The following is a 25,571-nucleotide window of genomic DNA, read 5'->3' on the forward strand; positions in this document are numbered from 1 at the left end:
TCTAATCCCATTACTAGCATAAAAACCTCTCTCCTCTAGCTGAAAATAAACAGCTCACTAGCAGCTTCCCCCAAACTAGTGCATCCCTCAGGCAATTCTTTCATCTCCTCAAAGAAGTTCTAAGATCAGCTCTGCTTAGGGCCTGAGGAACCAAGTTTACTATTGTGTGTTGGGTATCTTAAAAAAAAAGCTGGTAAGGCATGCAGTGCAGAACGGTACATATGTTCATTCAGAGAAAATATTTTGTTCATAGACGTTAAGGTGGGATTTTCAGAAGTGCTCAGTGCTGATCTAACTCAGCCCCTCCTGACTTTAACAGGAGCAGAGTAAAGGCAATTTGAGGACTTTTGAAAATCCAACCCTTATATGGCGTTCATATCACTTTGCAGGAGAAAGTTCTAGGTGTGTGCAGCAGTATGCAACTAATAGCAAGGCATTTCTGGGAAGAGGCTTATCTGCTACAGTACTAGACTCTGCTGAGACTTGTCAAAAGAATGTAATTCCCTTAGGTTGACTGCTGCCTTTATCACAATCCAAGATGTATGCCTAAAAACAACTGCAAATACCTCTAAAAGAATACCACTACCCTGAAAGAGACACTGGACTGTGACATTGAGGGACAAGTTGAAAATACTGCTCTAAGAATGAAGAACGTGCCCGAGACACCTCTGGGGAAACAGCTAGGTCCTATTCAACTGACCATTTACTCATCTCCCCTGAGATTATCAAGGGAAGTTTTGCCCAATTTGAACACATCACAGTGGTAGCCACATACAAAAAGAAAACCCCACACTTGCTGTTTAGAGCTTCCTTGTTTCTATAGCTCTATAATTTGCTCACTATTTCTGAAGTGACTAAAGAAACCAGCTTCTCTGCTGATCTTTGAAGCACATCTTTCTTCCAGAAGGTCAAACCAGTAAGCCTTCCCACAGGCATCATATACGGTAGGTAGTAGCATCCAAATGTCTCTGGATTGGAGCCCCATTTTATAAACTGCCCCAAAGAGTTTACAACCTCCAGCCTACAAACCTTACAATCTTTGATATGTCGGCATTTCCCATTCTATCACTACAGCCTATTCTAGAAAACCCTCCACTCCCCTACTGAGAGCCTCACTGGCTCTCACCCAGCTGTAAATGTAGTAAAAGCCCAAAATAAATCATACTCTTGAGGAACCAACTTGCCTGTCATTAGCAAGTATGGAGGTGTGTGGGGTGAGCTGGCATAAAATGACCTTCAGGGTGTTAAAATTCCTTTGGAATGAAATATTCCATTCTCAAGTAGTAGTTACTGTTTATAAACAGAACTATTTCCAGACATTCTGTGGTAATTCTAGAAAATTATGAAGGATCTCTCCCGTACTCAGACAACTAGATTATGCCATTTTTGTTATGATACATTTAGAAGTTTGGAGCACAATCAATCCAAAGAAGGGATGAGAAACGTAATATATTTTAAATCAGGTGGTCAATTTTTCCTTAGGTCAATTAGTGAAACCAAGTCAGCTGAATCAGAGTTAGGCACTCAGATTTGGTTGATTTAAACACCAAGGCATACACAGTATCCTGGAAAAGCAGAAATAATCTATTGTATTTTCTGCCAATCTATTTTTATTTCAATATTTCTTAGGCACTTCTACACAATAAACATTCATTATGTATTGGGCTATGACCATTTTATTAATTTTGGGTCTAATCCAAAGCACATTTAAAAGTTGATGGGAGTCTACTGACTCCCAGTAGGCTTTGGATCAGGGCTACTTTTAAACTAAGAATCAATAACTGATGTTTGAAAGGATTTTATTGTGAGAAGAAGGTTATCACTGCAGCATCTAATGTGCAGCAGTGACCTAAGCAGAGGATGTAGCTTTCTTCATTCTTCTCTGCTGGTTTTGTTGGACACTGTGCATTCTCTTTCAGATTTTTTTTTTCTGTGCAACAAGTAGCACCGTATGTCCTGATAGTTAGGTAAAAGGCGTTAACTAAAATAAATACCAGGAACACTTTAAAAATAGATTTTAATCTGCAGAATAATCTCCATTCAGCAGCATAAATATTGGTAACAGAGCTTTAATACTAATTCAGAGTATTACAGTACTTTTCGACTCAGGAATTCAAAACACTTTACAAACAAATAAGTCTCTATATCCCAGTGAGTTAAGGTAGTGTTATTATTCTCATTTTATTGATGAGAAAACCAAGGGAAAGAATTTAAGCAATTGGTATGATCAGCAAGTCAGTGGCTAAGACCGTACAGAACACAGACATGCTGACTCCCAGTCGCCTGCTCTAACCAGTAAAAGGTATCCCCTGCCTTTTTTATTTTACATTCAGGAGTTTTATTATATCATAAATCAGGCCTTGTCCACATAGGAAAGCTTTTTCTGTATAACATAAAGTGTGAATTTGAACAGATATCGTTATCTGAGTATTATCCCAGTGAGCAGACACTATTATTCCAGTATGCGACTCATTTTCCAGTTTATCTAATGCTGCTTGGAAAGCGGTTTAAACTAAACCGAATAATGCACTCATGCCAGAACAAGTGACACGAGGGGGTTATATCACAGGACTATGTCTGTGTAACTGGGGAAACTTTCTTATGTAGACAAGGTTTCTTTCTGTAGTCACTTAATTATTCTAGGGATGTGACAAGTAATGACTGGCCTGCACATGATAAATCCACAATAAATACCAACCATTCAATCCTAGTGGGATTATAGAAATTAGATCTGGAAAATGTCTAAACTCTAATAGATCATTTGGCCTGACCCCAGCTGGTGCAGGATTCTTCCTTTGGATATGTTCTCCAGTTATCTGCCAGTCTGGAGTGACTCAGGTAACAAATTTCACTTTCCCAAATACACGGGACACAAAGTCTCTCTCTCTGAACCAATGCTGAACTCAGAGAAGCTACTTCAATGGCCTCATTTTACATTATATATGGTAAACAACCACAACAATTAGAACTAGATTTTTCCCACATGGAATTTTTCACAGGAAATATATATCCATCAAAATTTTGGGCCTGAACACATACTGTTTCAAATTGATATATTGAAATAAACATAAAATTTCATTTAAATTTCATATTTCTGTTTTTTTAAACTCCAAAAACATTTGAGTTTTTGGTGTTCACGTGCTTCTCCCACCTCCATTTACTTTTCCTCTTTTTTCCCCACTGGAAAAGGTTGGAAGCCAGTAACAAAGTGAGAGAAAATGGGGAAAACCTATTTAATTACAACAGTAAACCGTGTGAAAAAGTAGTTTTTCTCCACTTTGCCAGTTTTCTAACTTCTGCAAGTCAAAGATGTTTTCCCCTGAATAATCTAGTTTTCAACAGCTCCCTATTCTTCTATACAAAAAAAAATGTTTTCAGGAAATTTTCAACCACTTCTACTACTTATTATCCAAACATCTCTGAATGGTACATTCCAGACGTGCCAGTAACTCAATTTAACCACCACTATTGTTGCCACTAGTTCTCAAGAGACCCCCCCATTTCCATTCTCCCAAGCTACTCTGAGATATTTAGCTCTGTGGTGGCTGACTACAGACTGCAGTTCCAAACCCTTCCACTTCAGCAATGAGTGGCTAACGAGTAATCTATGTTCATGATCTTGATCTTCCACTAAAGCAGAGGTGGGCAAACTATGGCCTGCGGGACCCTCCTGCCTGGCCTTGGAGCTCCTGGCCAAGGAGACTCGCCCCTGTCCTCCTGTTCCCCTTTCCCCACAGCCTCAGCTCACTACGCTGCCGGTGCAATGCTCTGGGCTGCGGGGGGCGAGCTCCTGGGGCAGTGCAGTTGCAGAGCCCAGCCTGACCTGGTGCTCTGTGCTGTGCGGTGGCAACGGTGTGGCTGGCTCCAGACGGGTCAGCCATCAGTGCTCCAGGCAGCATGGTAAAGGGGCAGGGAGAGGGGAGGTTGGATAGAGGGCAGTGGATTTCAGGGGGGTGGTCAGGGGGTGGGGGGGTGGATAGGGGTCGGGGCAGTCAGAGGGCAGGAAACAGAGGGTTGAATGGAGCAGTCAGGAATGAGGGGGGGTGGATGGGGGGGCAGGGGGCAGTCAGGGGCAGGGATTCTGGGGGCAGTCAGGGGACAGGGAGAAGGGGTGGCAGGATGGGGAAGGGTTCCCGGGGGGGCAGTCAGGGAACGGGGAGGTTGGATGGGTCAGCGGGAGGCAGTCAGGGGCAGAGGTTTCGGGGGCAGTCAGGGAGAAGGGGTGGTGGGATGGGGCAGGATTCCTGGGGTGGGCAGTCAGGAATGAGAGGAGGGGTTGGATGGGGCAGCGGGGGGCAGTCAGGGGTGAGGATTTCAGGGGCAGTCAGGGGACAGAGACTGGGGGGCATGGCTGGGGCAGGGGTCCTGGGGGGGCCCATCAGGGAACAGGGGTGGTTGGATGGGGCAGGAATCCTGGGGGGGTGCATGGGGGGGCCAGGCCCCCTTCCCTAACCGGCCCTCCATACAATTTTCAAAACCCGATGCAGCCCTCAGGCCAAAAAGTGCCTGCCCCTGCCCTAAAGCCAGACAGCCAAGAGTGTTCAGTCAAGCCTGCACTGTGCTGCATCCTGATACTGTTTCTGACTCACTGTCCCAGATACCAACAATCCTACATTTGCCACCACTGTTTGTATGAAAATAAAGAACGAAGGGATCCACCCCACATTCCATCAAGTCATAAACAAACAAGGCTGAGGACACAAGTAGAATTTGTGAAGAGGTCTCAAAGATGTGTGCATGAGGTCACTACCACCCAATGGGTTAGAAACAAAGCCAGTGTATTAATCCAGCCTAGTCTACACTACACTACACCACAGTGGCTCGCCTATCAACCTATGCTAAAAACAAATCTAGCTGAAACGTCTTTTACCTATGGGTCCTTAACTCTGAAGTCCAGCGTAGATGGGACCTAGTAGCAGGGGCGGCTCTAGACATTTCGCTGCCCCAAGCAGGGCGGTATGCCGTGGGGGGCGCTCTGCCGGTCACTGGGAGGTGGCAGGCGGCTCCGGTGGACCTCCCACAGGTGTGCCTGTGGAGGGTCCGCTGGTCCCGCGCCTTTGGTGGCGTACCTGCGGGAGGTCCACCGGAGCTGCCTGCCGCCCTCCCGGTGACCGGCAGAGCGCCTCCTGCGTCATGCCGCCCCAAGCAGGCGCTTGGCGTGCTGGGGTCTGGAGCCGCCCCTGCTTAGTAGCAAGAATGTCATGAACCCATACAGAAGTGCTTTTCCACAATGGCTGCCCAAAGGAAAATTAAGTAGCAAAAAACCTCTAATTTGAGAAAAAGCTAAAGAAGATAGACAGAGGAAAACTATAAGGGTTATAAGTGAAGTGGGGCAAAGGCCAGAACAACAAGGATTTTAGTAGGACCTGTATACATAACGCTCATCCTGAGAATGCATGGACTAGGAAAGCATCTTTCTGAGTGGTGTGGGGGGTTGGCCCTTTGGATTACCAAACTGCAGATCCATTTTTTCACCCACTGTCATATCCTAAAGTTACAGTGCATTGGCACAATAGGTGCATGCTAAGTGTGACACCTGTGCAGAGATTATTGGGAGGATGGTTTAGCCCAATCCTGTATAGCTGAAACCTCTTAAGTTGGGAAGCTAAGCGGATGAGAGGACACAGGTGTGATGATGATCTTCTACCTTCTAGGAAGGACTTTATGAAATCCAGCCTGTTAACGTCCCACGCTTTTCCTTTCTTGGCTTTGTCAGTGCCTGGCCATTCCTGGAAGCACCAGATGCACAGCCAGCACGTTGTCCCTTTGCATCTCGGCAGAACCCACCCGTCACCTATTTCCTGTCCTCTCGAAAAGTCACAAGCAGGAGAAGGCACGAGCTGGATAAACCCCCATCACCCCCGCCCCAGGTCCAGCCTCAGCCCCGGGAAGGCACCGCGCGCCCACTCCCCCGGGGCAGACGGGCAGGAGGCGATCCCGGCGCGGTGCTGTCAGAGAGCTGGCGGGGCACTGCCAGGCTGAGCCTGCCGCACCTGCGGAGCCGCCCGCCGAGAAAGCCCCGCAGCAGGTCCGAGCCAGGCCGGGGAGCAGGGCGCCCTGGGGACGCAGGCTGGACAGCCCCAGCCCGGGGAGCTGATCCAAGGAGACCCGGGGATGAGCCCTCGCTGCTTCGGCGGGGCCAGGCAGCCGCGCCTCCAGCAGGCACCGGCCGGAGCTTGCGGGGCAGGGAGCGCGGGTGGCTCGCGGTTGGGTCCGGGGCGGGCGCTACTCACCGTGGGGAGCCGCAGTGTCCAGGCGCCGATGCTGCCGGCTGCTCTCCCCGCGCGCTGCGCCAGCCGACTGCCGCTGGCTGCAGCGGGGAGGAGCCGCTCGCGCCAGTGTCAGCTGCGGGAGAGCCCGGCGCGGTGGGGAGCTGAGGGCGCCCCCTGCCGGACTGCAGGTGCAGCGAGCAGCCCTTGTCCCACCAGCCCCCTCCTGGGGTCCTGTGCACTATGGAAATGAGGCCCCCATCCTTCTGCCGGGGCCTAGGGGCTTCTCTTTGGAGCCTGGTTGCTGTAGCAGTGATGAGGCCAAGTGCCAGGTCAGCCAGGCCTGAGGCCACCCCTCCATCGTGCTGGGGGCAGCCAGGCCACTTCGGCTTCAGTGGTGTTCGAATGTGGCAGATGGGGTCACAGCTCCGCTCCGGGCTTTGTCTTGGGTTTTTGATTTTTTCTGGCGGTCAGGGTGAGGGGCCAACTGAGCAGGGGGCCCTGTGCAAGTGACCCAAGTGCACCCTGGTCAATCCATGCCTGGGGCAGAGGGGGCGTTAAAAGGTGGCACCAAGCTATGGTCATCCAAGGGGTTTTTAAACAACTAGATGATCAGTGTTAAAAGAACCTATTTTGTGAGTTCCTGATAATTAGAGGCAGAAATTAATCGATTCCCCCTCTACCCCTTTGGTGAATGTCTGTGTTGTAGATTAGAGACACAAGGTGATATCTCTTATTGAACCAACTTCTGTTGGTGAGAGAGACAAACTTTGGAGGAGCCACACAGAACTCACTCTCCCAGGCAAGGATTTTATCTCAATTTGTGCCTTGTGCAGCAGAGAGCACTTTATTGGTGCTCAACAAATATCAAATGAGAATAAGGCTAATACAACTTCTGCACATGCTGTCATAAACAGATAGCTAAGGGTTAATGTCTCTTTCACCTGGAAAGGAGTAACTTGAAACACCTGACCAGAGAACCAATCAGGAAACAAGACTTTTTCAAATCTGGGTGGAGGGAAGTTTTGGTGTGTGTGTTTTTTGTTCTTTGTCTTGTGTCTGTGCCCTCTCGGCTATGAGAGTGATTTTTCTATCTCCTGGCTTTCTAATCTTTTGTTTCCAAGTTGTAAGTACAATAAGGTTTATATTGTTTTCTTTTGTATTTACATGTGTGTAGTTGCTGGAATGTGTTAAATTGTATTCTTTTTGGATAAGCCTGTTTATTCATTTTTTTCTTTTAAGCAAATGACCCTGTATTTGTCACCTTAATACAGAGGGACCATTTTTATGTCCTTTTCTTTCTTTTTATATAAAGCTTTCTTTTTAAGACCTGTTGGAGTTTTTCTTTAGTGGGGACTCCAGGGAATTGAGTCTGCAGTTCACCAGGGAATTGGTGGGAGGAAGAAGTCAGGGGGAAAATCTCTTTGTGTTAGATTTACTAAGCCTGACTTTGCATACCCGCTGGGTGAAGGGGCATGGGGGAGAGATTGGCTCTCTTGGTACTTGTGTTTTCCAGGACTGGAAACAGGGAGGGTGGAGTCCCTCTGTTTAGATTCACGGAGCTTGCTTCTGTATATCTCTCCAGGAACCCAGGGAGGGAACACCTGGAAGGGAAAGGGAGATGGTTTATTCCCCTTTGTTGTGAGACTCAAGGAATCTGAATCTTGGGGTCCCCCAGGGAAGGTTTTGGGGAGACCACAGTGAGCTAGGCACTTTATAAAATCCCTGGCTGGTGGCAGCGTTATCAGGTCCAGGCTGGTAACTAAGCTTGGAGGTTTTCATGCTAACACCCATATTTTGGACGCTAAGGTCCAGATCTGGGAAAAATGTTATGACACATGCTCACTTACAACATTAAGCAGAACTGCTATGAAAATTAACCAACCCAGGCAAACATGCCCAGGCACCCCCGATTTTCATCTGCTGTCCCATGAATATCTTTCAGCATATCTGCAATGTGTCATTTCACCAATCAAAACTTATGGGTTGCTTTAGAACTACAAAATATTTGTTCAGGATATATTGGTATACAGATAGCATTTGCTCTGTTTGGTAGGAACAAACAATCCACTGGAAGGAATGCTCAGTGTGGGAACCATGCTTGTAGGGAAGAACAGAGACAAATGACCATTGACTCCATCAGGACAGCACTTTTGCTCAAAATGCAGTGTTTTGTGATAAACTCACTCAGAACGCAATATAGCCTCCCTTGAGGAATATGCCCATATCCCTTGTGAATCTGAAGCTGCAATAGTGACGTCACACACCCTTTTTAAAAAGAGTCCTTTTGTGTGACTATTTTACAAGTGTCCAGTTCCAGTATTGCTGATTCCATGTGTTCAAAAATCATGAGCTAGGAAGTGCCACAAAATCATGATTGATTTAAAAATCACAAGATTTAAAAAACAATACATTTTAGGTTCTTTTTATTTGCTTCTTGATTTTTGAGCATTTAGGGTTAATGTTTTCAAGCTTTTTTCTCTGCAACCACAAGAGCCAGAAGCATTGCAGGTTAACATCCAATCCCAGAACACATTAATAATACATATGAATTATTTGTAATGAACAAGCTGGGAACTGAACATCAATGCCAGTTTGCCTTCATTTCCAATTGGATACATATCAGTTTTAGAGAGAAACTTGCATGGGGCATGCTGGCTTCTGTCTCTCCAAGCATTGGGCTTATTCCCCTTCAAGAATTTCTAGGATCAGATGTAATGCATTTGAAAATCATTTCACTCTGTCACGTTATTGAACTGGAGCCAGCCTCAAGGCAGTGCTCTGCATTGCAGTTCCAAAGACTTGGCTTTATTCCCAGTCCCAGCCTCTCTCCTTCCTCCAAGTCAGCAGAATTCAACTGTGACTCCTTCTAGCTGATTAAAGAGTGGTGTTCATGGCCTCTAAGTGAGTTCCACCCAGTTCTTCCAATCCAAAAGGAAAGTGGTTGCATCAAATGAGGTTGAAATGGGGAAAGATGGAGGGGGAGGAAATGAGAGAGATTCTAAAGCCTCCAAAAGAAATCTGGATTCCTCCAGAGGCATTTAACAAGGAAAGTCTACAGGCTCTCTCTCAAACCTCGGTGCTGAGGTTGTCATCTGATAGCATGAAATACCCCTAGGACGAAAGCTATGTTAGTTACCAGACAAATAAAAATACTCATGGAAAACTTTTGCCTTTTGTTTGGACATGTCTGGAAGGGAAGGTGACAAAATAACCTCGTTCTGACACTTAAAATTGCAATGGCTTTTCAAACCTGGGTGAGCTTTCCCTACTCACTCTATTATATTGAAGAGTAACTCCAAGGCCTGATCAAGTTGGCACCTATAGCCTACATTGCAAGCAGGGGTGGACTGGCTCTAAACAGATCTTTTCCACTTCTAACATCTACACTTTAATCCAAAGCAATAATTATAAAAGATTAGGGGTTAGAATAAGCAGCTCCCCTCCTCTGTGGGGCTCATATACACCCCTCTTCCCTAGCTGCTGCAGTAAGAGCTTCTGTTCCTATTTCAGTTCATTCTGACCACTGCAAAAGGTGCATTTCTGTGAAGCACATGGTGTTAATCTTGATTTAAAAAGAACACTGTGCAACCATAGCCTCAATTAACTTTATCTTTGATAGCCTGCTGAAAATGAATCCTATGCAGCCCCTATGGTCTAGTGGGTTTGTAAAAAACAATCTAGATCTTATGTCAATAGAAAAAATTGCCCTTCTATCATTTATATAAACCCATCAGAGGTTCTCAAAGCCCTTAGATCAGAGGTTTTCAATCTGTGGGGCACCCCCCCCAGGGGGCATGGAGTAATGTTCAGGGGAGCCCAGTTGGGGCCCAGACCAGCCCCCCACATGGGGCAGGGGAAGGAACTGCTGCCCAGCTCTGTTCCTGGCTCCAGCCCCACGCCTGGGCTGCCCAGGGATCTGCACACAGGGTTCTGGCTGCCCAGCTACCATTGCAGGCTGAGGGTCCACTCTCACCCGCAATTGTGGCCCCAGCATCAGCCCCCCTACCACTGTCTGTGTCCCACCCCCGTCCCAGAGCCATGGTATCACTGCTGTCTGGGGGAGGGGGACGCAGACAGGGGTAAGACAGGGCATGAAGTAAAAAGTTTGGGGACAACGGTCTTAAATAGATATTAGAAAACTGCTTTAAGATCCAGAGATGCCTCTGTATAACACATTATTCTAACAAATCTCTAATGTTTCATGGCAGTTATGGATCCTGTGAAAAAGACCTAATTGTAGAGATCCTGCTCCAATTGCAGAGATTGTGTTCCAATTGCTCATAGAAGTCATGTGCATGCATGACAATAATACAGGAAAGAGAACTGTGCAATTTGAATGGATCTCAAAAGAGGAGGCACTTTTCCGGTACTGAGCAGCACCATAAATCATTGAGCTTTGGAGGTCAGCAGTGCTCTCTCTTCACTGGTCATACTCTGTCACACACATCCCTTATCTCATCTCATTTAGGAAGTGACAGAAAAGGAAGCACATATCCTACATTCCTAAAGGAGAGTTCAAACTTGATACGGACTGACCAAGAAAGCATCATCTGTACTTATACAAAGTGTGTCACTTACAGAATATTGACAGTGCCTTTATTGCTTCAAGTGTAATTTCCCTCTCTCATATTTGAAGCTGTTATAAAAGATTATGTTGCAGATGTTACACATTACACACACACACAAAAGCTGTGTTAAAACATTATTAAGGTTGCAAAGTCAAGCATTCAAAAGTTACAAGATGCCAAAACAAAGGTTGCCTGTGCAATCTTTAGTCCCCTTGTAGATATGTACAATGATACGGCCTTTAATTACATGACCGCATACTATCTCTTCCACACATTCCTCCAGGGAAAATCCTGCTCAGCCCATCTTTGTCAGGAGCATACTTATGTGGATAGAATCTTAGGGAATTAAGATGCAAAGCTCTAGCACATCTCTACTGAGGCTTATAACTAGGCCAAATGTTGGCAGATTTTTGCTAAAACAGCAAAAGGCACATCTCAGACACAGAGGCCCTCTTTCTCCACAGCCAAATTTCAAGTCCCTGCTGCACCAAAGCAGGAGTGGGGTGCGCTAGAGTTTAAAAAAAACAACAGGGCACCAGACATTTTTAATATGGCAAAACAATGAATTCTCCCCTAGTCTCAGAAATGGCTGAACTTGAACCCTTTTGATTAAAAAACACATCAGCCTGAGGCAGACACCCAGCATGGAAAATTTCAGCCCAAACAGTCTAGAGACTGACAAAGTTATAAGCAACTAAAACCAGTGTCTTAAAATAGGAATGGGCAACATTTAAAGCAGGAGATACTAGCAGCCACGCTGCAATCAATAGGTATAATTTTTCAGAAGAATAGCTCCTTCCCATGATGATGAAATAAATGCCAATTTGGTAGCTTGCCTTTGGATTTTCTTTAACCTTTAGTCTCTCTGCGGAGGTTTTTTTTTTTTTGTGGTGTCAGTTCTGGGCAGTGCAGAGAGAAGCCTGAGAGAAGCTGCAAGGACCGAGGACACTGGTGCCCGCAGCCTGCAGCCCTGGAGTTCTCTGTTCCCAGTAGGCACGGGGCTGCGGCTTCTCTCTAGTTTGAAGAAGCTGCAGCCCCATGCCTGCCAGAGAGAGAACGCTGGCGCCTGCAGCCCTGGAGTTCTGTTGCCCGGCAGGTCTGGGGCTCCGGCTTCAAGCCAGAGAGAAGCTGCGGCCCCGCGCCTGCCAGGGACAGAGAACACTGGCGCCTACAGCCCTGGAGTTCTGTGCCTGGCAGGCGTGGGGCCGCAGCTTCTCTCCAAGCCAGAAAGAACCTTCAGCCCCACACCTGCCGGGGACAGATAGCACTGGCACCTGCAGCCCCGCATCTGCCAGGGACAGAGAACATCAGCACCCACAGCCTGCAGTCCTGGAGTTCTGTCCCCAGCAGGCGTGGGGTCATGGCTTCTCTCCCCTGCTGGGCACTAGGCTGGCACACATAAATGCCCCGGTGGGCGCCATGGTGCCCACGGGCACCACATTGAAGACCACTACTTTACCCTGTTTTGTGATTAGCATAGATTTCCCAGTGGAATGAGATCCCACACTTTAAAAGCCTGCTGTGCTCTGACAAAGCTAACGTCCTATCAACTGACAGTGATATGTGCTATTAAGTCACTATGAAATAAAGTGATAGTGCTAGGCATGCAACTAACTGGTTGCATAACACAGTTAAACGGAACAGCACTAGCAAAGGGTAATTATTTTCAAAACTGCCTGAGTGACTTTAGGCTCCTAAATTCAATTTTCAAAAGTGACATAGGCATTTCAGAATTTAAATCTCATTAAAAGTCAATGAGACTCAGACTACTAATTATTTTTTAAAAAAGGAGCTTAGGGACAGATTTTCCAAACTTATTTAGGAAACTAGTAGTATTTTCAAAAGCACTTAAGTAGATTAGGCACCTAACTAGCACACATTTCAATGAGAGTTAGGGTCAGATTTTCAAAGGTATTTAGGTGTCTATGGGATTTTCAAAGCCCCCTACATGGTTCTTAACTCCCATTGAAATTATGGTAGTAGTAAAGTGCCTGACCTGCTTAGGGGTGTTGAAAATCCCATAGATACCTAATATCTTTGAAAAATCTGGTCTAATATTCACATTTTCAGTTTGGATCTTCCAAGTTCAAAACCAAATTTGCATGTTTGTTCTTCTATAGAAACTTTTCCATACCCCATTGCATCATGCACAAAAACCAGACTTTAAATACTGAATTTTTCAGTTCCAAAATAGTTTACCTTACAATCAGTGTAAGAAACACAGACTGGCTGCATTATTCAAGGAAAATTAGATTACTGCAGAATAAAGTTCTCTTTTTTCCCTTCTGCCCCCTGGATCAATCACATCCACTACAGCTGTTGGTTGCAAAACAGTTCCAACTTCAAGTAGATGTTTTTCAAGCTCAGACTCTGCCTGAAGATGAATTTTTCTGGGAAGTTTGAGCAAAAGCCCTGTAGCCATTTTAAACTTAAGGGAAAGTGAAAAGAGAGAGAGAGAGGGGAGGGGGAAAAAAAAAAAGTCTAACCATGCTTACTGCAGACAGGTCAACAGAAAAAAAATAGCTCTTTGGGCATAAGCCCAATTCCATACCTTCCTCACAAGTTTATAAAACTAATTTAAGGCTCTAGATTGGTTTAAGATGCTTATGCAGCTTTAAAGCCTTCCATCAGTGTAACTGTAAATTAGCTCCAAAACACAATTTGAGGAGGAAGCTAAATGCCTTGGAAGTTGGTCAAGAACAGAAGACATTCGTGCTGTCTTAAACATTGAACGTATTGTACTAGTACATGCATGCTCAGGCATGAAAATACATATTCAATCTACAATACAAATGCGTCTTTGAATGAGTAGTACCTATTATGTGTACAGGTGCATGTGAATGATAATCACGCCACATTGAATGTTTGAAGTTTCATATTAAGAATCTCACCCATTACAAGATTATTTTTTGGGAGGAGGGCATGGAGTGTGCATGAATTTACCCCTAGAAAGCGCAGGCCACTGGCTAAAGCCCTGATTCAACAAAGCATTTTAAACAGATGTTTAAAGCATAGCACATGCTTAAGTGCTTTGCTGAATTAGTAAATACAAAACCAAACCATTATGTGCTAGAAGTGTAAAGTGTGTGTGTCCTATTCTAGATATAGAACTGTACTGCATATTAAGCAGGGGAGGCCGTTGTTGGACTTACCAGAGGAAGGTGTGTACCCCTTTAAAGAGTTAGAGACGCATGGAGTGATTTTTACAGCAGCCACAGATCAGGTCAGTATCCCTCCCCACCAGGTGACGGGAAGAGAGGGGGTACTATATAGGTCCATGCTGGGTAAGAAATGCCCTCTTTTACCTGGGCCAGGCAGAACAGCATCCACTATCCCATCCATGGAAGTGGTGAAATACTAAATTGTCAGGATGTGCTGTGGGCATTACACTAGTTGCTCCTTTCTCAAGGACTGGGAAGGAATTTTCCCCTCATCGCCAGATTGGCCAAGGAAAAGTGGGGGTTATTTCACCTTCCCTAGAGAGTATTCAGGGGAGCTTAGTTGGGGCAAACATTAAATGGGAGTTAGGTTGTGATATCACAACTCATTATGTAAAGGTGGGACAGATGTGCTGTGCAGGTACTGCATAGGGAAGGGATACAGCACTCAGATAAAATGGATTGATAAAGGATTTAAAGGAAGTATTCATTAAAGGAACAGAAATGGGGGATTTGGGACTCCTGTGACTGGCACAGCAGGGAGCCAAACCCCCCTCCTTTATAACTCTCTCCCCAACTCTCATTCAAGGGAGGGTATGGTGAGGTCCCAGCAGCAGGTTGGCAGGAGTCCAGGACAGGTTAAGGAGAGAGCTGAGAGTATCACTCCCCCGTGGACAATACTGGAATTACTTTCACTGTACACATCTGCTGGATAATCCCAGACAGTTAAGAATAAAGTTGTGGCCTACTTAAGCCACATCAAGTGCCTCAGGTACTTCTGGCATAGTACCTTCAAAATTGCATCAAATTCCAGTTGTTTTGATTAATTCAGCCAAAAGAAATTTCATTAAAGAGAATTCCTGTAATGATTCTCATACTCTCATTCCCTTGTTGTGTTTGCTTTCTTTTACTTCATTCCAGAACAATCGCAATCAATCAGACAATACTTGCTCCATTCCTAGGCAAGAGTGTTCCACTAAAACTCCAAATTGATGATCTGACTTTTAAAGGAACTAGAGTGTCAAAATGTATTCCTCTTCTAGATGTTTTAATGACTCCAGCACGTACGACTGTTAAAAATAACTCAAGCCAAATTATAATACCAAGTAATAAATGGTTTATTTTTCTTTCAATCTTACAACAATCTTTAGCAAAACAAGATCAGTTAAGTTTTTTGATTGAAAGTGATTTATTATACTATGCACCATTGATTTTGTTTATGAAATATGGTACTTAAGTTTTATTTAAACATCTGTATATAGCTCCAGAGTAGAAAAGTGACTAGTTTCATTTCTCAATAGTTTAACAGAACAAACTAGCATGGATTGTGAACATGACATTTGTCAAATTAAAGAATGCTCTTATTCTAGCTTTTTCAAACCACAAAATCCTATTCTTATTGCTTAGACACCCTACCTTGTGTACATACCTGTACACCTACAGAAGAACAATGAAAAAGCAAATTCTGTCTACTTAACTACATATATAGTTTTAACTGGTAAAAGAAATTATCCAATAATAATGTATTATAATACTGTAGGCATAGGTGGAACTGGAATACTGTGCAATACTTATAATAGCTAAGATGTACAGTGCACCATATTTTTCTGTATAATGTAATAGAAGATAACATTTTTTATAAGTAATTGGAAAGATACTTCGTATTTTGAATCATGCATAATGGCTGAGGGAAGAATAGTCTTCAGGATTTTAATTGAGTGGTTTGGTTTACATAAACAGAAAACGTGAGCCAAGCATAACAAATATTTTGCACATAAGTATATAACCTTGAAATTATTTATTTTTTTAAAGTCTGTAAAAGTGTTGTAGTGAAGAGACATGAAAGCACTAAACAAGATGTCAAACATACAAAAAGATGTTTGGTCACCAATTTTAAATTGATCTTTATTATTTTCATTAAGGAGTTCATTTCCAAAACAATGGCAGGGACGCACACTTAAATCCTCATGCATTGTTTTGAAAGTTGGCCCTAAATGTTAACATTATTTGTTGACACATTCCAGCTTTTGCAGGTCGCTCTGTATTTGTCTGGTGTCACCTGATGAAGATACTGAACGTGTGTAACCTTGCATGTTCATTTAAAAAGATGAACATTAGTGCTCTTGAAAGCCGCCAGATTAAGCAGCACTCAAAATCCTTTATTTGCCCACAGAGAAGGATGGACAATAGCAAAGCAAGCTTCCCCTCCCACTGCCTCCTAATATTTGCACCTTGCTCCTGTTCTATAGGGATTTCTAGGGATGAGAGTGCAGTTCAGTCTTCACTGCCCCTTTACATTTTTGGCCCTTCTGCCCAAAACAGCAGCAAGGATGTCAATTGAGATGTAAGCACCAGGCTACAGGGAATGTGACTGAAGCCACCAACTCGTTTCACATACGGTACCAACAAAACAATTTGAACAAATGGTATCTATGTATCAGATTTTTACACACCTGTGGTTCAAAACAGTAAACAGTCATTCAATGTTACTGTACAACTTTTATACCCCAGTAATAACATTTAATACGAATTGCAGGAACACAAGGAATGGGCCTGCAACATTGCAAGTCAACTCTACTCCTCCATACACTTGTCAGCTATAGGGAATGTCCTGAACAGCGGTTCAAAAGTTAACGGTTTTCTCTTCATCACCTGAGGGCTTTTGTGCATTCAGTTTGAAACAGTTTATATAATCATTAAACTGGTCTGTAATTAAGGCTCAAAATAGCAAGATCTCCACAAATGGTAGTCTAGCAAAATGTTCCAACCTAGTATTTTCAACGTTGCTATACTAAGGAAGAACTTACACAAGTTTACAAAAAATGGACGGATTTCATTTAACACTTGAAGATAATTTTCTTTTTAAAAGAAGAGAGACAGATCTGGTTAGAGGCCAGCTCCTCCAAGACACTGACAGCAAACAATCAGAACACATAAAAAGTCGGTCTGATTTGTATATTCATATACTCATTGTAATAGTAAGTGTAACAGGGATACAGAACATGCAATAATATGAAAAACTTGCCTAGTAAATTCAAGTATAAGGCAAGAGGTGCACGTAAGAAATTTACTGCTTGTACAATGCATGCTAGAAACATTTTAAAACACAACTGAAATAATTCTGTAGCTCATTCCAGGTTTCTCTAATAAGCATAAGGGCTTGTTGCATATTTGAACTTAACATGTTTTGCTAGTTAAACAAACAAACACGTCTTTCAATATATATCTAACCAAGATTTTCAAGTTACATGATATCTGTTGATCTTACTCTGTTTAGGCGTAACACTGGACAATTTCTTTATAAAGGAAATGTTTATTGAAAGCAAAATATCTTTAACCAAGTTTCAGTTAAGCCAACAGAAAAAAAAAAGTTGTGAAACACCACCCCTCTCCCTGACAATATTCTAACCTTTTTTACATGAATAGGACTGAAATAGAAGAGTCCTATCCAATTCTAAATAAATATGCCATCTAACAGCTGAATGGAAGGTTACTGAAAGCTGACACTTTAAACTGCTACTGCAATTCTCACTGCTTTATTGCCAAGGAAAGAAAAAATTTAATGACTTTTGTTTGAATTCTTGTTTTCTGTTGCTCTCAAAAAGGTAATGTTTAGATCAAACAGACATTCTGATAATTGAAAAGCTTGTGAAAGAAGATTATAAACAAACCTAAACAGAATGAGAACAAAGCAAGAAAAATCCATCAGGTCCTCTAACAGCATACATCACAAAGTGAAATAACAATGGTACCCAACAAGCTTTTCATAGTCAAAATGTCAGAGACAATGCTAAGTGAGTAACACTGACTGTTTCCTGAGCTCTCCTGTGGATACATATGCATACAGCATTCACAGCAGCATGTTTTTGGAAGTGTGTTACATGGTTTATTTCCACAAAAATAATTTTTTTAACCAACTTCTTCACAGGCTCGGTGGCCTTTAGGCTTCTCTGATGAATGGCTAAACATTTGTTTTCCTTTCTAAGAATACTGTAATGTAAACATTGCAATATATAGATTATATTCATGAAAAGAGTTGTTCCCTTGGATGGTTTTCTAAAATCCAAACATTATCCTAGTTTAGACCCCAAACAGGGAGAAGAATAGAACTTCATAAAAAACAAATTTTAGAACATAAGCAACAGAATATCTGCTAGATGTTTGTGGGACTCTTGTGGTGAACTCCATCTTCCTAAACAGCTGCTTGTCATTTCTGAGAAGTTGTGGCCAGAAGAAAAACAAAAAGATTAAATAACAGAACTTGTTTGGACATTTCCCTCTGCATTAAGGGGAATTTGATAATATAAAACAGCTGTTCAAAATAAATACAACCGCTATGTTTTGCACTGTACTTAAAGTAGTCGGAAAGATTAAATGATTATTTGTTTTCTATTTTAAGTATATATATATACACACACACATAGCTAAAAAGAAAGTGTATCTCATTTTTATGCTGCCTTTAAAGAAACAGAGCAACATGGAAGCTCTTGCTGTGTTCCATTCCATATCCTCTCAGCTGTAACACAAACAACGGCTGATTAATTCATGACAATACTATGAAAGCCAGTTTTGTGCATCTGCCTGAAACTGAAAAATGCTGTCTTTTCATGTTGTGGGGTTGTGCTATAAAAATGTATAACTATGTTCAGTATAATACACAAGTTCAGAAATGAGACAAAAATGGTAGATTAAAAGAGCAAGGACTTTTCTATGCTACTTCTTCACATATAGGCACTGTGACAAGGCACTTCAGAAGAACAACTGGCAGCTCAGCTGTTTAACTGAATGAAAGAGATTAATTTCTAAGTGCTCTATACAGTTGCACGAACAAAGGAGTAAACAGAACAATTTGGCCTCTGATACAAAACAATATTTTTGAAAGAAAGTGCTGAGGTTTGGAAATCTGTCCTGCATATTTCCAAATGCCACTATTTAACATTCAGTTTTAAAGGCTTAATAAAACAGAAGTGTATTTGAAGTTTACCCACTCAATAAGCTTTGGTCACGATTCCAAAAGAGAGTGTAAGTCAATAAATTCTCTCAACTATCTTCTTCGTCATCACTGATAAGGTCCCTTTTGTCTAGGCTGGTCTCCCGTTCACGTAGGAAGTCCTCACGAATGGCTTCAAGTTCTGTTAGCTCCAAGCGCACTTTCTCCAGGTGGTAGGTCCTCCGGTTCCTGATCTGACGCAGCGGGAAAGGATTCAGATCGCCAAAAGCAATGTTGATCAGCTTCCTGAAAGATTACCTAGCATTAGATGACCACCACTGGATCTATGGCTTTTAATGACAGTTTTAAACTTCATTCACTTTAGTGCTTTATACATGATGTGAAATGAATCTCTGGCATAGCCCTCCCCATGTACCTGCTGTGTCTTAGATGAAATGCTGAAATTTCAAGGTAGCTTTGGAAAAGAAGCAGTTTTAAGATGACCACTTTAGTTACAGAATGTCCCCTTAAATGCTGGCCAGACCACAGAAGCAGCTGCCAAGTCTACACTGTACTACGGTTTTATGGACCTTGAAACATTGTGAGCAGGAGGTGAAACCACGCTTTGATTAACAAGAGTTTCATCAACCAGGGTGGTTACTGAATATTTACTTCCTAAACATTCCTTCTTTCAGATCTTCTGCTTTCATTCTGCTGAAATTAATTCAATACTACTGCCTTGAGAAATCTGACATTAGGTTACCGTACAAGTCCAAATGCACTGCACTTTCAAAATAAATGGGACACAACAACAGTTGCATTCTGCATTTCATGGCTCCTTCAGAACGTACTGCATCAGTTTCCTTATAAAAAAAATTGTCTCATTCTATTTAGCCCATTCTTGTAGGAGAATAAGCACTATTGCTGATCTGCAACTGTAATCAAACAGATCTTTAATGATTATATCTGAAGTTCTCTTTTTCCCCTTAACAGCTCATTCGAGCGCCTGATTAATTTCAGTAACAACTGGGATTGATTTGTTAGTTTCTCTTAAGGTGGTCTGCAGTTTACACATTGAAAGGCTGGGATTTTCCTACATTCATATTATATAAGACTCAGAGGTCTTACAGGTTAAAACAATTTCCTTGTTTCTATGCACACAAACATCAATAGCCTCTCACTAAATATATACTCTAAAACAGGTCATCTGAGGTACAATTTTTATCATAATGAGACAATTAGATATACAACTCTTATTTTCCTATACATTGTTCTGAAGTTGCACCAATGCACATACACTTCTACCCCGATATAACGCGACCTGATATAACACGAATTCGGATATAATGTGGTAAAGCAGTGCTCTGGAGGGGCAGGCCTGCGCACTCTGGTGGATCAAAGCAAGTTCGATACAACACAGTTTCACTTATAAAGCAGTAAGATTTTTTGGCTCCTCAGGACAGCGTTATATTGAGGTAGAGGTGTATTAGTTGGGACTTTTCCAGTTAGGCAGCTTAAACTTCAGAAATGTGTTAGTGCCAATTAATTATTCTAGCCTATTGAAAATGTCCAGGAATCATATAACTGAATGTTTATCTTTCCTGTACTATGAACAGGATGATGTGTGTTTTTCCACAAGAGTGGACTCACATGTATAACAGTCATTTTTCTACATTTTTTTTTATCACTTAGCTTTACAAATTCAAAAATATTTTTTAAAAGTAAATTGTTTGTAGAATGGTGAACTTGAGAGGCTAGAAGGGCATGAATCATATAGCCTACTTTACAAAGACTGATTAAGTTAATTCAGCTTAAATCCACAAGGTGGCACTGTACTATTATAACATTTTCATACAAGTGTCAATTTTAAAGTCAAATACAGAATGGGATTTAAAAACCAGAACACAGTGCCTATGTATTAGGAAGCTTTTGTACACTGACATGTGCCTTAACTTAAACCATAAGAGAATGTCAGTCTGCCATCCCTAAGATAAAAGGAATATAATTTTAAAAAAGTAAATAGTTGGAGCCCCAAGTTTTAGACTTCAGCCAGCCTGGTTTAGTAAACATGCCTTGGTAATACAAAAAGGTTTCCGTGGGAGCTGCAGTAATCCAATTTTAAAAATCAATATTGAATTCCATCACTAGGTAAAAAAAAGAAGGTCCAGCTTTACAAGCCTTGTAAGCCTCAAGATTGACATTATCTCAAAGAAAAAAGCACCACTGTTTAAATTATTGAGAGACAACAACTCAGTCTCCACACATCAGTTTCTGGCAGTGTTGTTGTGGGAAGTCATTTTAATTCAAAGGAGATTATAGATTAAAAATTCCTGGAATACTCCAAAGGCTCAGGTTCAGTAAGCACTATTTATCTTTCTGTAGCTTTGTGTGTTTAAAAACATTTCCACCCACATCCCCAAACCCACACACACTTTTCTCCACTTGTAGGTTGGGAGTCATGATCATTATTTTCCTTTGGCCAAGAACTAAACACAACTCTCTGCAATCATTTTTAAATCATTATCATCAAAGGGGTGGGGTGAGGGAGTCAATGCTGAGGTACACAAAACATTGTGTACCATCCCCTCAGAGCCACTTTATTCTGGGGAGCCAAAGTCAAACTTCCCTCTCTAATGTACATGTATTAGTAGTACACTATATAACCTTGATTCAATAGGACATGTCCACCTCTCTTAACCATTTATAATCTAAGCATAAAGTAAGGGCAGGGACTATCTTTATGTGTGTTTCTACAGCACCTAGTACAATGGGGCTCTAAGTGTTCCTGTAATACAAATAACAATAAGAGTAAATGGCAACACTACATAGTAAATATAGTAATATGGGGTTAAAGTGCCGAATTGCTTAGAAGATGATGCTTTTATCATTTTATCAGCAGCTACTTTTTTGCTTTTGTATTCTGAGTGGGGGAGTCTTTCACATACACATTTTAAGGAAGAGAATAGAACAAAAATTAAACCAATGACTAGAAATCTCGCTAGGTATTCTTCTGAACAGATGTCGTTCATCTAGGCGAAGTGTTTCATTTGTGCCCCAACACAAAATACTGTTGATATTAAAAATGTTTTTAAAGTACTTACCTAGCATCAAGAATGGTGCGAGTGAAGTATCGGAGGTACTTGAATATGGACATTGAATCTTGCAGTTTTAAGATCTCCTCTTCTTTGTATTTAAAAAGAGCCAGGGCAAAACGGAAAATGACCTGGATATTCAAAGAAGATTTTTTATTATATATATATATATATATATATATATATATATATATATATATATACACACACACACACACACAACACATATTACATTCTCAATACACTTTTATAATAAAACTGATTTTTAGAAATGTTGTGGTCTTTCTGCATTAGTGTGTGCTGTTCAGCCTAATGGCAGCTTTCTGCAGGGGAAACAGCTCCGTTTGTGATGTTCAAACATTTTTTCCCAGGTACAATAATAATTTGGGCACCATCAAAACTAATGCCTAAAGGCTTCTGAGCTCTTTACAAAAACTAATTTGTAAAGCAAAGACAATATGGCCTAATAAACCACCAAAGCTGTTTCAGAGTTGAAATAAAAAAAACATTCTGCATCATATTAAAAAAAAGTAATTGGCTTTTCAGTGCCTGGGACCTCACAATCTTGTCTTGTGGAGTATTTGAACACTTGGGAATATATGTTATAGGGAACTGCAAGCCAATTCAACTTTTGCCAACAGCTGCTCAGTAAGTCACTGGTAGGAGCGACAACACTCTAGACACAGTCTCCATGATGGAATGGGTTCAGCAGACCTAGCACTTTGCAACTCTGTACAGGTGTATCTTATCCCAGTAAACTGGAATGTTCACTTAAGAGAAGGCTATGGCAGTGAACTTACTACTCTTGCCTATTTCCCCCCATCTCTCTCTCCTCCCCCTTCCCCTATTTGCTTAAGTGCTGTGTTCCTGTTACATCTAAGTGTCTGAGAAGAATAAAACCTTTTAAATAAAACTGTCAGTTTTATTCAGCTACCATTTCATATGTAACTTTCTGCTGAGATACATTTATAGGCAGCTGTTTGTCTCTTTTTAATGCTGCAATTTTTAATTAATGGGTTAGGTGCCCACAACACTAGATGGGTGTCTACAGAAATAATAATAAATTTTTTTGTTGTAGGGTGACAAGAAAACAAATGCCACCTCCCTACTCTCAGCCAAGTCTTGCACTTTCATATACCTCTATTTTGGAATATTTGTAACCCAGGAAATACTGGTTAGATATCTGCTTATTTCTCAAAAAGGGCTTTGATGCATTTAAAGTGTTATGAGAGGGAACTATCTAAATCCTTGGTTTTATTCTGCTTATTGAAAGCTGTGGAAAGTTTCCACACCCCAAAATTTAGACTTAAAATGGAAGAATTTGTTGGCTGGAAAAGCTGTTTTGTAAATTTCCTCCTCTCTCCATTTTTTGATCAGCTCTTAGAACTAACATACTCTTGCAAAATACAACCATCCCCTATCTTGAATTTCTCAACACCACAGTGTCATTACAACATCTGATATGAACTGAAAAACATCTAGCTCATACAACTCACCTTTGATCCTTCGTATAGGAAAGAGTCCCATATTTTAAAGAGAATGTCACTGACCACGCTGTCCACAAATACCACCAGAAACCAGTTGAAAGTTATGAGTGAGTAGTCAAGTTTGTATTGTTCAAAGTGAGCATGCAATCGTGGCAGTTTCTCACTCATTAGATCCTTGAACACTCGCTGGTCAACCTAAAGAGCACAGACATGCTATTACTGCTGCTAAGCACTTACATAGCTCTGTACGCGTTTCAAAGCACACCACTTTTTATTAGACATTTACACTGTAGTAATACTTAGAAGGTCTCAGTCAGGTCTGGGTCCCCACTGTACAAGGCACTTACATATACTAACCAATCTATTCTCACAATAGCCCCATTGTTGGAGGCAAGTATTATTACTTCCATTTTACCCAATTACTAAGTAGCAGCTTTCAAAGTCAGGATTAGATTGAAACCATATTTCAGCAGGAGTTTTGAAGATTGTTTTATTTTGCATACCTGAGAGCCTAGCAGAGTTTTAGTATAATAGTCACGAGGCATGAAAACTTCCACTATTGTAACCAGACACCAAAAAGCATCTTCCTGTTCCAAGTAGAGAAGTGCAATTGCTACCAATCTAAAAATAAAATTAAAAAAGAGGCAGTTTTGAAAACAAGCCCACTAAAACACAAATCAAATCTGTTAAAATTAAGTTTTAAAATAAAACTACCTTACTTTTTGTTCATCAAGGAATAATGGACTGATAATAGGCTACATTAACCAATTTGCTAAATACAATTAAAATTATTAAGATAGTTTGAACAGGAGGCATGTCTTGGGCATCAGTACTTCTATTCAGCTAAATAAGTGGACCAATTAAGGCAGAAGGAAGCCATTCTGTCAGTGGCTTGGCCAAATTAAAGTAATAGGAATCTGCTGGTTCCAAGACCATTGCTGTGGTTCCTAATCCGCACACCTCCTTTAATGGCAGAGTTGAAAACAAAGATCCTCCTACACTTTATACACAAAGTCCTGTGCATTATTTAAATAGCCTTCTGTAACAGAATTAAAGGAGTTAACATTTCTTATAGCTATTGTTTTATGTACAACACTGCCAACTTGAAATTTACCATAATTCTAAAAATGAACTAAAAGTAATTCTAAGGGCTATGCATGCCCGAGATCCCATGCCAATATTTACGGATTTATGATCACAAGTTACTTAAAGAAATTCTCCCCCTTTTTGCTGTGTGCTTCACATAAATAATCAGAAAAAACTAACTGACTATATAAGGGCAACAGTGACAATGATTACATATAGTTTGGCAGCAAACTCACAAAATAAATTAACAGAAAAAAGATAAAATCAATATTTCTCACCAATCTCTTCCAAGTCATAGTCACTGTAGGTCTTAGTTGAGAAATTAGGCTAAAAAAAATTTCAAACTGAAGCATGATTTTAAGCTGATATTTTCCTTTGATTTCCAGGTTATTTAGTGAGCTTTCCAAAAGTATCTAGCATCTGAAGTGAAATTACTGTGCAGCTTTTCAAGGTATTTTGTAATATACTAAGGCCCACTCCTGCAAGCTGCTTTGGCACAGGAGAACCTTTGTGCCCGCAGAGAGCCCCACTGAAGTCAATGGAGCACAATGCGCTTGCAGGGATTGGCCCACATAATGCATCTCGTAGGTTTGGAGCCTTAGAAGTTTATTTGCCAAAAGCTATGGGGAAAAAATATTGATTATATTTTGTTGTATAACGTGATAACAGTCTCTCTTTTCTGGTAACAGAGAGAACTGAATTTCATTTTTGCCTTTTGTGAAGAAGCTGGGATGGCCACTGAATCAGAAAAAAAACACAATTAAGGAGTGAACTGTTTGAGGAAAAATTCCCCTAGGGCTCTACTATAAAGCATGCTAAGTGAAGGAGCTTTCAAGAATGTAACAGCAAGTGTGGCATATTCAGGGCTTCCAAAAAAGTAATTGGTTGGGCTGAGTAGTTTGAAAAATAAAATAAAAATACTAATATGTCTGTCTTACTTTTGCATTTCATGAAAACCGTAACATGATCAAAGGACATTTAGCTGCATTTCTGGTCTTCCTGTTTGCACAGTCAAGGGGAGCAATGAAAACCAAAGTT

At 41.5% G+C, this 25,571-nt stretch overlaps 2 protein-coding genes across 2 annotated transcripts in view; both read right to left on the minus strand.

Moving 5' to 3' along the window:
* Nucleotides 1-6,317, minus strand: part of DAPK2 (death associated protein kinase 2) — a 73,451-nt gene extending 67,134 nt beyond the window's left edge. Inside the window, exon 1 of the mRNA XM_030578984.1 lies at nt 6,234-6,317. The gene's annotated coding sequence lies outside the window, so the exon portion shown is untranslated. The remainder of the gene's footprint in view (nt 1-6,233) is intronic.
* Nucleotides 6,318-15,032: 8,715 nt separating this feature from the next.
* TBC1D2B (TBC1 domain family member 2B) overlaps nt 15,033-25,571 on the minus strand; it is a 68,451-nt gene continuing 57,912 nt past the window's right edge. Inside the window, exons 10-13 of the mRNA XM_030578067.1 lie at nt 23,951-24,068; nt 23,457-23,642; nt 21,970-22,091; nt 15,033-19,174 (exon numbers count right to left, since the gene is read on the minus strand). Coding sequence (XP_030433927.1) covers nt 18,979-19,174; nt 21,970-22,091; nt 23,457-23,642; nt 23,951-24,068 — 622 coding nt within the window. The 3' untranslated portion in view covers nt 15,033-18,978. The remainder of the gene's footprint in view (nt 19,175-21,969; nt 22,092-23,456; nt 23,643-23,950; nt 24,069-25,571) is intronic.

This window comes from Gopherus evgoodei, chromosome 10 (assembly GCF_007399415.2).
Source record: "Gopherus evgoodei ecotype Sinaloan lineage chromosome 10, rGopEvg1_v1.p, whole genome shotgun sequence".
In the NCBI taxonomy this organism is placed as follows: Eukaryota; Metazoa; Chordata; order Testudines; family Testudinidae; genus Gopherus; species Gopherus evgoodei.